Source organism: Grammomys surdaster, unplaced genomic scaffold (assembly GCF_004785775.1).
Source record: "Grammomys surdaster isolate TR1022 unplaced genomic scaffold, NIH_TR_1.0 126121, whole genome shotgun sequence".
Classification (NCBI taxonomy): domain Eukaryota; kingdom Metazoa; phylum Chordata; class Mammalia; order Rodentia; family Muridae; genus Grammomys; species Grammomys surdaster.
Window position 1 is genome coordinate 242,015 of NW_021620929.1, and position 12,687 is coordinate 254,701.

The following is a 12,687-nucleotide window of genomic DNA, read 5'->3' on the forward strand; positions in this document are numbered from 1 at the left end:
CATTGGAAAAAATTTCTGCTCATGAGTTTGGGTTTTTAAAACTCTTCGATTCCTGGCAAGAAACCTGACCAAATGCCATGAAGATTAAGTTAAAGCTGCTAATGGCAACTCTGGGTGGAGCAAAGGGCATTGCGTTTGAATTTTAAGGCCCCTATCTCTTAGAAGCAAGGCTCCCAAGTGCTGTCCTTTACCTTCCCCTCATTGCAGAAACTCCCTCAAGGTCTTCATAATTTACCCCTTTCGCCCCCTATCTATAATTTCTCCCCCACCACACCCCCACAGCCCTCCTTAGCAGGCTGTTGCATTTCCTCCAGGCTTCCTGATTCCCTTCCTATCCCTGCAGGGCAGGGGTCCGGAGGAGCTGGAGGCCCGAGGGTCCTACTCTGGTCCCAGGGCTTGGGGATACCTACCACCGTGGGCTAGCAGGAGGATGGACGTGGACTTGATCCCGAGAGCCTGGCCTGGCCGCAGCAGCAGCTCTACAGAATCAAGGCAAGCGTTGGGACCCGGGTTTGGGAGTGGGGAGGAAGCCCATGGCCAAGGCTATCTACTGCTCACTCAGTGGCCATGATTGTTTCTTCTAATGATATGAGGCTGAATGGTCTGGGACGGAGGCTGCTAAGGAGTCTCCAGTGCCCAGAGGCCCTGGGACCTGGGGCTCTATCAGCTGGACAGATGTGAATGTGAAACCTGTCCTGGGATTTGAGTGAGGCTATGTTGGCTTAGCATTGTCTATACTGCAGCCCCAGCCCTGAGGCTCAGTGATCGGTCTAGGAGGGGAATTTGGCAGGCTAAGCCACTCTAGTAGCTATAGTTCAAGTGCTTCCTTCTCTATACATAGCAATCCTGGGCCTCAGCACTGTGCTAAGTCCTTTCAAGAGACAGGTGGCAGGGTTAGGATCATCTCAGGCAGCTGGGTGAAAGATGGCCTATGGGTTCAGAGTCCTACTGCTTTTGCCTGGGAGCCATGAAGGATAAGGGACCAAGCAATGAGGGAGAACAAGGTCCAGAATAAAAACATGGTAGTGGCATTAGAAGCAGCAGTATAAAAGCATGTAGATGGGCAGTATAAAAGCAAGTGCAGGTGCAGCCAGGATAGGGTGGTATGGAAAGATAACAGGAGAGGCTCTGAAAGAATGTGGGTACCAGGAGTCCTCTGGCCAAGGTGAGGCCTGGGTGGGTGTGAACTGAGCCTAGGTTGCAACCTCTTGTTTGCAAAATGGACTACCTGAGAGGTGTCAGGGGCAGTGCTCCGGGGTCCTGATTTGTCTGGTAGATGGCATTCTTAAGTGCTTTAATTCCTTGTGTTCACATCCTTCTCCTTGGGATGTGGCTGACTGAGGGTTGAGGCCTGCCAAGTAGAGAGCTGGACTACTATGTTCCTGATGCTGTGACCTCGTGTCCATAAGCCTGTGGTGGCGCAACGTAGAGTTGGCTCGTTGCGCTTGCAGACTCAGGAAGAGATGTCTTGGAGACAGTATATGTGTTATGTGTGTGTTTGTGTGGAGGGCGTCCGGATATCCAGAAGCCCTCTCAGAGTAACGTTTGAGACCAGACATGAGTGGTCTGCCTTCAGTGTACTGCCTAGGGTTCGGTGACGGCCGTGGCTGTTAAGCGCGCTCAGGTCTGTTTCCCATGCCACCTTTCGGGATGAGCAGTAGTCGCTGCCCCATTGGGCATCCTCCGCTACTAGGTTCCGGCGTTGCTCCTAGTTCACGCCCCGCCTCCACCACAGCAGTTGTTTCTTTCCAATCCTGAGTACGCCGCAGCCCCGCCTCTCGCTCAAGACCCTGCCCCTTACTCTTCTCGTCCTCAGCCTCCCACCCCACCCCAAGTTAGAAGCTCCGCCCACACCGTGGTTCTGCCTCCACACCAAGACCCAGCCTCCGCAGTAGTCCCGCCCCACACCACGGCTCCGCCCCCGCACTTCCGGGCGGCGCCGGCGGGGGCGCTCGGGCCTGGGCTTTAGGGCTCTGGGCTCAGGCTCCCGGCTCAGGGAAGCGCTTGCGGCCGTTGCGGCCGCCGCCGCCGCCGCCGCTGCCGCCGCTGCCGCAGGAGCCTGCTGGGGTCGGGCAGGAGCCTCCTTCCAGAGAGGGCTGGTGAGAGTGAACAGAGGGTCTTAGCGGCGCTCTGCGGCCTGCCTCGCGCCGCCTTCGGGCCACGGGTCGCCGAGCCGTCGCCGCCGCCGCGATGGGGGCCTCCCAGGGCCGCGCCCCCGTCGTGGCCCGCCCGCTGAGCCGCCGCTGATCGCATGGGCCTCGCCGGGCCCGGAGCCAGGCCCCGGGCCGCGCCTCCACAGCCGCCGCGCGCTGGTGAGTAGTGGGAGCCGGCGGGCGCGCTCCTGTGGCGCGGAGGCCTGCTGCCCGGGGCTGCGGGAGTAGGCCGCGCTAGGCCGGCGTACGCGGACCCGGAAGAGAGGGGCGCGCGAGTTGCGGGCGGGAGGCGTGTCGGAGCGTGGCCCGCGATGTGCGAGGTTGTGCCCGGCGCAGGGAGACCAGAGCTCCAAGGGGACGTTGAGCAGGAGAGGTGGCAGGCTCCGCTGTATGAGTAGAGACGTGGGGACTGCATGGTATGCTAGACATATGGGGAGAAGGGCTTTGGGGGGGCCGATGTGCCAGGGAAGGAATGATAGTAGGGCATGAAGCAAAGGCCTGTGTGAACAGTACAAGGGAGTAAGGAAAACCAAGGATCCTAAGAATGATCTACAGTTGGGTGTATGTCTGCTGAGTGTAGTGTACTTGTTCATGGGTCTGGCACACGCTTAGGATGTGAGTTGGTGCTGAGGAGTTGCTGGTGCTAGACTATGTGTGTGTCCTCCCTTCGCGTCATCCCCTGATCCCTAAGAAAACGAATAAGAGCAATCCAAGGAGGGCACTCTATGAGGTGGCTTGGTTTGCCAGATACTCGCTTGTCCTGGTGTTCATTGCCTTACTTAACTCTCTCCCTAAACAAAACAAAATCCCCGAAACCAAAACCCGGAGCACACACTTTTAGTTGGGCATAAATAAAACAGAAAGAAAAAAAAAACAATTAAGGATTTTTCTCAGCCCATCTTCAAGATAACTTGTAAAGAGTTCTCATTTCGTGTGTACTCCTCCCTTTGACTCTGACATGTTTGTTCCTTTACTCACAGCCTGTTTTGGAGAACATGGGGTCTGACTTTATCTGAGAGAGGCAGTACTAGTTGGTTTCAGGTTTAGAGCTTCACTTCAGGGTCGAGAAAGTATATGAAGCACAGGGATTTTGTTTGATTTTTTCAGCAGTATTGACTTGTCCTACATTTTCCAGAGAAACAAAGTGGGCTATATTGTCTGTTAAGACTTTATGTGATGGGGAACAGGACTAGATATGAAATGAGAGCCTTGACCTTTTAAGAATCTAATCAATGGCTTGTTAGTAAAATGCTAGTCATATTTTCCACATTCAACCTAAATCATAAGCTTGGAAGTTATACTTGAGTATAAGCAATATATACAAATACACCCAAGGTTGTGTGTTTTGACAGTGTCAGAGGGAATTTTATATATATCAGACTTGTGTATTACCTTGATAGCGTCCCTTTATAGGTGTTGGCTGCAGACTTGAGACTAGATTTTGTGCTATGGGCTTTGGACTCTTACTGAACTATGATAGTTGCTTTATGTGTGGTATTTCTGTGTGCCTTAAATGTTAGGTGTCCTTTGTGGGAGCCCAGAGATTATTGGAAATTGGGCTGTTTCAGTGTTAGTAATTTGTGGGGATGTTCATGTTCAGGAATAGGTGGCCAGGAGGACAGGCCCCTTTTCCTGTGATGATATCCTAGAAGAGAGCATGGTAGACATGATGGGCTGGTGTGGTGTTTCAGATGTCCAAGGTGCCTACCGCTTGCAGACAGAACTCACAGAAAGTGACTGAAGCTAAAGAGAGGTACGGGGGAGGTCCATGAGCAGCAGGAGACCACAGTCATAGGGCCTGTGACCTTAAACAGGCTGGTCCTGCTGAGGCTGAGATTAGAGCTTACCTAAGAAGTCATTAGCTGCAGAAATGTCATAATTCATGCCTCTTCCTTAGAGCCATTAGTAATCTAACCATCAGCATTGTTAGCTGGTAAAGTGTTTATTGTGTGAGAATGAGCAAAAGATGGATTTCGTGGAAGTCAGGGCTCAGCACTGTAGAATGGTGACCAAGGACAGCCACTGCCTTTTTGGCTGTTGATGTGTATCATGTTGGTTTTTGTTTTGTGACTGGATCTCTTATACCCTAGACTGCCCTCCAACTCATGTAGCCAAGAATAACCTTGAACTCCTCATCCTTCTGCCTCTACCTCTATACAGAGATGTGCATCACCACTCTCAGTTTTATGCAGTGTTGGGGATCTGGGCATGAGACCCAGGCCTCAGGCTTGCTAGGTAACACTCTACCATCTGAGCTGGGTCCCCAGCCAATGGCCTTGAACTCTTTTGTTTGTTTTATTTTTGAGACAAGTTTTCTCTCTATAGTTCTGGAACTCTGGCTGCTCTGTAGATCAGGCTGGCCTTAAACTCAGAGATCCACCTCCCTCTGCCTCCCAAAGGCTGGGACCATCCACCATCCGGCTGACCCTCAACTCTTGATCAGGTCTTGAATTTGAATTCTCCCTCATTTTTCCAAGTGCTGGGATTATAGATTTGTGCCACTGGCTTTATTTACTTATTGAGACAGGTTCTCATTTTATAGCTCAGGCTAGCCTTGACTTAGGATGATCCTCTTCTTGCCTCTGCCTCCTGAGTGCTGAGATTACAGTCATGAACCACCATGCCTGTCTTTTGTTTTTTGGATTTATTTTGTTCCAGTTATCTGACCCTGACATATGCTTCTCTCTAGCTCACTTTTAGCTGGGCCCATTTGGGGCTGTGTTGCTATCTCCTCTCCCTTGGATATGTTGAGAGGCACTGCTGGAGGTCTGTGGGATGTATTAAAAAGGACCAAAGATCATAGCAGCGGTTCCTGTCCAAATCTGAACAAATTTGGTCCCTTTTGCACACCCTGCATAGCAACAAAAACTATAGTTCTTAATCTCTAAGAGTATAGGTGGTAAGGTTTTCATTGGTGGAGCTAAACCATATTTCCTGTATGCTTCATAATTGAAAAGCATACTTGTACTTGTAACTGATTTTTTTTTTCTGTCTTTCCAAAGTCACCATATGCTGTCAGAGAGAAATTAGCAGCCAAGTACAGCTTTCTGAATCTCTAAAGTTGTCTGTGTTGATAATGCACAGATACCTCTGAATGTGGACTGTGTCCTTCCATCACTGGTCCAAAGTGTGGCAGGTAGCCAGCCTGAGATCACTTGATCTCTTAGCTGTTGAGAGCTGGAAGGACATCTTGCTGTGTGGTTGCTCATGAGACATGCCAAGTATGAAAAGTAATAGAATAGACAGGAAACACAGAGACTGTTAAACTTGTCATATACCTGACTATGTGAGGATCTGTAGTGTGCCTCTTTGTTTCTGAGTGTCACTGGGGCAAATAAGGTGATTGTCCCATGTATGAGGGAGCAGCGCACTGATGCTTGTGGCTGGGGACAGAGGCACCCTTGCTTTTTTTTTTAGCTTTTCTGTCCCTCTGACATTCATTTCTTCAGCCAGGATAGGTGATCTTCAGGCCTTACCATTGAAGACATCCCTTGAAGGAGAGATGTCTTCCATGATCCAGGCTTTCACTTAGTGTGAGAGGCATTCTTGTAAAAGTTTCAGAAATTGCCTTAATAATAGAGCAAAAATTGTGGCCAAAATATGTCTCTGCTAGAAGTCTGCACTGAGTCTTTGCTCCATGTGGGAATGGGAGGGCATCCCTGCACATCTCAAGAGAACCTCTGGTGTTTCCATAGTCCACCTTTCCTAATCCTTGTCCTCTTAATGGTTTTAACAGGAGAGATTGATTCCCTTGGGAGCTGTAAGTACTGAGGTATTAGGGTGCAGCGCTCATTGTTCACTGATGCAGAGTCCCAAAATGAATGTCCAGGAGCAGGGTTTCCCTTTGGACCTCGGAGCAAGTTTCACCGAAGATGCCCCCCGGCCCCCAGTGCCTGGAGAAGAGGGAGAACTGGTATCTACTGATTCGAGGCCTGTCAACCACATTTTCTGCTCTGGGAAAGGTACCAGCATTAAAAATGAGACCTCAACAGCCACCCCAAGACGTTCAGATCTGGATCTGGGATATGAGCCTGAGGGCAGTGCCTCCCCCACCCCACCATACTTGAGGTGGGCTGAGTCACTGCATTCCTTACTGGATGACCAAGATGGGATCAGCCTGTTCAGGACTTTCCTGAAACAGGAGGGCTGTGCCGACCTGCTGGACTTCTGGTTTGCCTGCAGTGGCTTCAGGAAGCTTGAGCCCTGTGACTCAAATGAGGAAAAGAGGCTGAAGCTTGCAAGAGCTATCTACCGAAAGTACATCCTGGATAGCAATGGCATTGTGTCCAGACAAACGAAGCCAGCCACTAAGAGCTTCATAAAGGACTGTGTCATGAAGCAGCAGATCGATCCTGCCATGTTTGACCAGGCACAGACGGAAATCCAGTCCACCATGGAGGAGAATACCTACCCTTCCTTCCTAAAGTCTGACATTTATTTGGAGTACACAAGGACAGGCTCAGAGAGTCCGAAGGTCTGCAGTGACCAGAGCTCAGGGTCTGGGACAGGGAAGGGCATGTCTGGATATCTGCCCACCTTGAATGAAGATGAAGAATGGAAATGTGACCAAGATGCAGATGAGGATGATGGCCGAGACCCTGTCCCCCCCAACAGGCTCACCCAGAAGCTGCTATTGGAGACTGCTGCCCCGAGGGCCCACTCAAGTAGACGGTACAACGAAGGCAGAGAGCTCAGGTGAGTTCGGCACAGGGTGTCCATTTTCTGTACACAGCTCGGAGACCTGGCAAAGGAGCAAGAGAAAGGTATTGGTAACAGGTGGCCTTGTTTTTAACTCCAGCTGAAATCTCTGCTACTGCTGCTGCTCCTGCTGAATTGTGGTTCTATTTCCTACTTACTTTCATACTTGTCACTAGATACCGTCTTATATTTTGTAGCATTGAGAATGCAACAAACAAGACTTGCCAGGTGTAATCCCACCTACTTGAGAAGCTGAGGCAGGAGAATGGAAAAATTGTGTGTCAGTCTGAACAATTTGTAGAGATTCAAAATGAAAAGATGTCGAGGCTTTGTAGAGTTCTACACAGCATGCAGGAAACTCTGAGTTCTCTCTTTAGTAACACATGTGCTACTAAATATAGGGCTTTGTGAATTACAGACATATGGCTTTGTGAATTATTAGAAGCATGGGAATTCTTAGAAATCATAATGTTTAAACTTTACCCTTGAGCACAAAATTCATGTCTTCTTGCATAGAAGGACCCTAACCCTTAATAATGAGAGAGAAATACATTCAGATGCATAGAGAATTCTAATTACTTTATTTTTATTTTAGACTCATTTAATTTTTTATGTATATTTTATGTGTTTTGTATGTATGTGTGTGTGAATGTATGTGCCTACTACCCACAGAAGTCAGAAGACTGTGTCAGATCCCCTGAGACTGGAGTTGACAGATGGCTGTGAGCCACCATGTAGGTGCTGCCCTCCAGAAGGGCAGCAGGTCTAAGCCATCACTCCAGTTCCCTCTCCCCCCTTGCTAATTTTTCAATCAGTATTTTGGATTTTTTCTGAAGGATGAAGACAGTAGTGAGGCAGTTTCTGTGTAGTCAGTTGTTGGAGTGTTCGTTCAGAAAACTCCTGATGGCCGTGCTTGGAGTTCCAGAATTGGACCTTTTCCCTTCATGGTGTGATCAGCGGAAGGTACTCTGATTGTCTGTTCTGACATATGCAGCTTGAAGAGCAGTGCAGCAGTGCTCTCCAGAAATGATCATGACTTTGAAACTTGTTTCATCACCTTTCTCTATAAAAAAAAGTTTTTTTACACTTACTTGTGGTATGTGTGTGTGTCCATGTGCATCCACCTTTTATGGTGGGGTGGGGGAGGCACTTCCCTCAGGCTCATACGTAGCTTATGTGTGGTAAAAGAACTACTTATAGAAGACATTCTTATCCTGTGAGTTCTAGGGATTGAATGCGGTCATTAGTCTTGGTGACAGACCCCTTTACCTGCTGAGTTGTCTTGCCAGACCAAGCTTTACTGTTTTTTAAATTCAGTATCATCGTGGTTACAGGAGGCTTGGTTGGCTGGGTTGGTGCTTGTTGCACTTGTGAGCAGAGTTTGTGTTTTCTTGTTTATTTCCCCAGAGCTGATGGTTAGAGAGACCTAACTTACCATTGTTCCCAACCTGAAAACCATTTCCAGATGTTGAGATAGTTGATGTTTAGAACCAGGACTGAGCTGGGTGTAATGGCTTAGGGATTAAGTCAAGTGAGTCCTCAAGAAAGGAGGTTCATTGAACTATAAAGAAAAGCAGTAGTCAGAAGTGTTGGCACACACCTTTAATCCTAGCACTCTGGGGAGCAGAGGCAGGCGGATCTCTGAATTCAAGGCCAGCCTAATTTATTGAGCTAGTTCCAGGACAACCAGGGCTATACAGAGAAATCCTGGGGAGTGGGAACAGTTCATACATGGACACGGATGGACTAAGGCTGTTCTTTAAGCTTACTGTGACCACAAAGAAATCAAAATTGGTCACTTACAAAACTACAGAATTAATACTTGTTCTTTTTTTGTTTTGTTTTGTTTTGTTTTTCGAGACAGGGTTTCTCTGTGTAGTCCTGGCTGTCCTGGAACTCACTCTGTAGACCAGGCTAGCCTCGAACTCAGAAATCTGCCTGCCTCTGCCTCCCAAGTGCTGAGATTAAAGGCGTGTGCCACCACCGCCTGGCTTTGACACAGGATCTCTTATAGCCATCTGATTTGCTGTGTAGCTGAGGATGACCTTGAATTACTTCTGCCTTCCACATGCTGAGGTTATGGGCAATTTCCATCACACCTCATTTCCAACATGTCTTTTGTTGGCTTTTTTTCCGTGTTTTTTGTTTTCAGTGTTAATGATCCTATTCAAGACCTCATGCATTAGGGGCAAGTGCTTGCCAATCATTTATCCCCTCTCCCCAACTTTCTTATTTGAATATGTTCTGCCTGTCAGGCAGTGGGATGTAGTTAGGAAGCACTAGGTTGGGAGAAAGAAAATCCAGTCTACTGGGATTAATTTTTGACTCAGTTGGTAAGTGTTTCATGTGCTTTGATCAGAAATCCAACACCTTTTTTTTCTTTTTCTTCTTTCCTCCTCTTCTTCTCTTCCTCCTTTTTTCTTTTTGAGACAGGGTCTCACTGTTTAGCCCTGGCAAATTTAGTACTCTTTGTAGACCAGGTAAGCCTCAAACTCTCAGAGATTCCTCCTCTGCTTCTGCCTCCTGACTGTTAGGACTAAAGGTGTGTGCTACCACACCTGACTAACACTTTTCTTTTTTTCTTTTTTTTCTTTTTCTTTTTCTTTTTTTTTTTTTCCAAGACAGGGTTTCTCTGTGTAGCCCTGGATGTCCTGGAACTCTCTCTGTAGACCAGGCTGGCCTCGAACTCAGAAATCCACCTGCCTCTGCCTCCCAAGTGCTGGGATTAAAGGCATGCACCGCCACTGCCCGGCAACTTTTCTTTACAGTTTAATGAACCTGCTTTTTTTTGACAACCCACTTGGTTGGGTCCTTTGTGGTGGAGGTGAGGTGGCTGCCTCTGTGAACTTGTGCTCTTAACTACCCTTCTTTACTAGACTTTCCCACACCAGTGAAGGAAGGTTCTTCATTGGCTCATAGTGGGGAGCAATTTTGCTGCTATGTCCTGCCGATACTTGAATGCTTAAAGCATTCTCAACTTGTCAAGTTGTGGGTCGTGACTCTTTTTGTTAAATGACCTCTTCACAGGGGTCACCTAAGATGTCCAGAAAATACAAATATTTACATTATGACTCATAACAATAGCAAGATTACAGTTAAGTGGCAGCAGAGATAATTTTATAGTTGGAGCCAATACAACAACATGAGGTCGCAGGTTAGGAAGATTGAGAACCACTGACTTAGAGCTTGACAATGTGCTATTGCACTTAAGCTAAGTAGAGCCATCCTGTAAGGAAAGCCAGACAGCATGGCTATTCCCCAGTAGTGGGACAAGTAGTGGGGGAGGAGTCCTCTAAAAGAAGATTGGGGCTGATGGGAATTGAGAAAAGAAGTTGATGCTGACTAGATGACTATCAAGTGTTCACTAGGAAGGAGGCCCTGGAACTAAATCTTCCTGGGTGATAACTTTACTGTGAATGGCATGTTAAGAAGATGCAAAGAGCCAGGCGGTGGTGGCGCACGGCTTTAATTCCAGCGCTTGGGAGGCAGAGGCAGGTGGATTTCTGAGTTCGAGAGTTCGAGGCTAGCCTGGTCTACAGGGTGAGTTCCAGGACAGCCAGGGCTACACAGAGAAACCCTGTCTCGAAAAAACCAAATCAAAAAAAAAAAAAAAAAGAAGAAGAAGAAGATACAAAGAGCCAGATGCAGTATAGATGATACCAACAGACTTGAGTCACTGGCTTTCTTGTTTGGTGTCTCTGTGGTTTGGGTGCTCTGCTGTGCTCTTGTTGGTGGCTGTTCTGCCTTGGCTGTTCTTGCCATTGCTGTCCTCTTGTGTTAATGCATGTGCATGGTGGTTTTCACATAGATGATTTGAGAAGTCGGTCAGATCTAAAAAGGCATGATAGTCTCACATGAAAAGAAGACATACTATTCTTGATTGGTTTTTGCTTTCATTATTCTCATGCAGCATCTTTTCATGTGAGTATCTGCCCCACCCCCCTTTTTGTCTTGTTTTGTGTTTTGAGACAGGGTTTCTTTGTGTAGCCGTAGCTATCCCAGAGCTAACTGTATAGATCAGGCTGGCCTTGAACTTACAGAAATGTGCCTGGCTTTGCCTCGAGAGTGCTTGAGATCAAAGATATGTGCAACCACTAACTGTTTTGAAGACAAGGTCAGAACTTGCTGTGTAGCGAAGGCTGGTCCTCAACTTCTTTCTCTTCTGTCTCTACCTCCCAAACCTTGAGTTTTTAGGCATGTCACCACATCTGACCTCTTTTGTTGCTTTTTGAAATTTTAAGATCTAGCCAGGCGCTGGTAGCACTGGGCAGTGGAAACAGAGGCAGGTGAATCTCTGTGAACCCACTCTGGTCTTGAGAGTAGGTTCTAGGATAGCCAAGGCTACACAGAAACCCTGTCTTGAAAACCTGGGGAAAATTTTTTTTTTAAAGATTTATTTGTTCACTTGTGTGTGTTTATGGAGAGGAGCACAGTGCCTACAAAGTCGGAAGAGGGAATCGGAAATTCTGGAGATGGAGTTACAGGAAGTTCTATGAGCCACCTTACTTGGGTGCTGGGAACTGAACTTCAGTTATGGGCTCTTAACCCTGGATCATCTTCCCAGACATTTTTTGCTTTATGTTTCCTTTCCTTCCTCCCTCCCTTTCTTTTACAGGGACTCACTCGCCTTGTATGCTTGGCCAACCTAGAGCTCACTAGGTAGACCAGGTTGGCCTTGAACTCACAGAAATCTACTTGGCTCTTCCCCAGTTCTGGGATTAAAGGTGTGTGTCACCACATTGGATCCCTTTTTTCTTCTTCAGATGGGGTCTTACTCTTAGCTCACACTGGTCTTTAACACAGCAGTCCTATCTCCGTTTCCCAAATACTGGGATTAGAAGAGTGCCTCCATACCCACACTACCCACAGTTTGTCTTTTTTTAACTTGTGTTTGTATATATGTGCATGTAGTACAGAGCACATGGGAAGGTCAGAGGACAACTTGCAAGAGTCTGTTCTTTCCTTCTACCATGTGAATCCTAGGGTTTGAACGCAGATTGGCAGGCTTGGCAGCTAAGTCAGCTCCTTTACCTAATGATCTATTTCCCCAAGGCTTGAATGTCATAAATGGTGGGTTTTTTTATTGTTTTTATTTTCATTTTTAGACTTATTTTTTTTGAGTTTGTGGGCATAGGTGTACCAATGTGTATTACATGGAGGAAGGTATGCTTGGAGGCCAGAAGGGGGCCCTGGATTTCATGGAACTAGAATAATAATTGGTTATAAGCCTGATGTACCTGCTGTGTAGCCCCAGAGTTTTAACAGACATGTATTAGCAGGACCCTGGCTGTTTGCTGAGTGGTTTGGCACTCGGGCCCAGGGATTGTGATACACTAACTGGCAGATTTGGGTTTTACTCTGCTTGGTTGGTGATCCAAGTATCATTTGATTTTGGTTGGGTGTCTTGACAAGTCTTAATGATCAGGTCTGAAGTAAGCCCTTCATGCTGCTTGACTGCTGGTTTTAACCCTTAGCTTCTGAAATGATCTCTTACGTTTATGTTTGCTACTCTTAACCATTCTTGCTAGCTGTGTCCTTCCCTGTACATGGAGTCTCCTGGATCTTTTCCTAATATCTTTCTGAGGCCAACACAGTGGTATACGCCTGGTCAGGTTTGGTTGCTGCTGCTATTGACAAGGAGAGGACTTCAGACAATGTTGTCAGCAAGAGCAGTGTAGTGTAGCTGGGTTCCTGCCACACCCCTCTCCACTTAGAAAACAAGAGGATCTTGTAGACATGGTAACTAGCTTTATTCTCCAGCTGTCTTCCTAGAGGAACTATTAAGCCTGTCTGTCTGATTTATTGAGTGTTTCTGGTGATGGCTTAAGTAAACAAC

At 47.4% G+C, this 12,687-nt stretch overlaps 1 protein-coding gene across 3 annotated transcripts in view; it reads left to right on the forward strand.

The window, feature by feature from the left end:
* Positions 1-393: 393 nt before the first annotated feature.
* The window catches only part of Axin1 (axin 1), a 55,333-nt gene continuing 43,039 nt past the window's right edge, over positions 394-12,687 (forward strand). The window contains exons 1-2 of one of the 3 annotated variants that reach the window (XM_028756515.1): positions 394-492; positions 5,890-6,848. In XM_028756515.1, coding sequence (XP_028612348.1) covers positions 5,956-6,848 — 893 coding nt within the window. In that variant the 5' untranslated portion in view covers positions 394-492; positions 5,890-5,955. Of the gene's footprint in view, positions 493-2,226; positions 2,313-5,889; positions 6,849-12,687 lie in introns of those variants that run through there. The other 2 variants (XM_028756516.1, XM_028756517.1) reach the window with 2 other exon arrangements.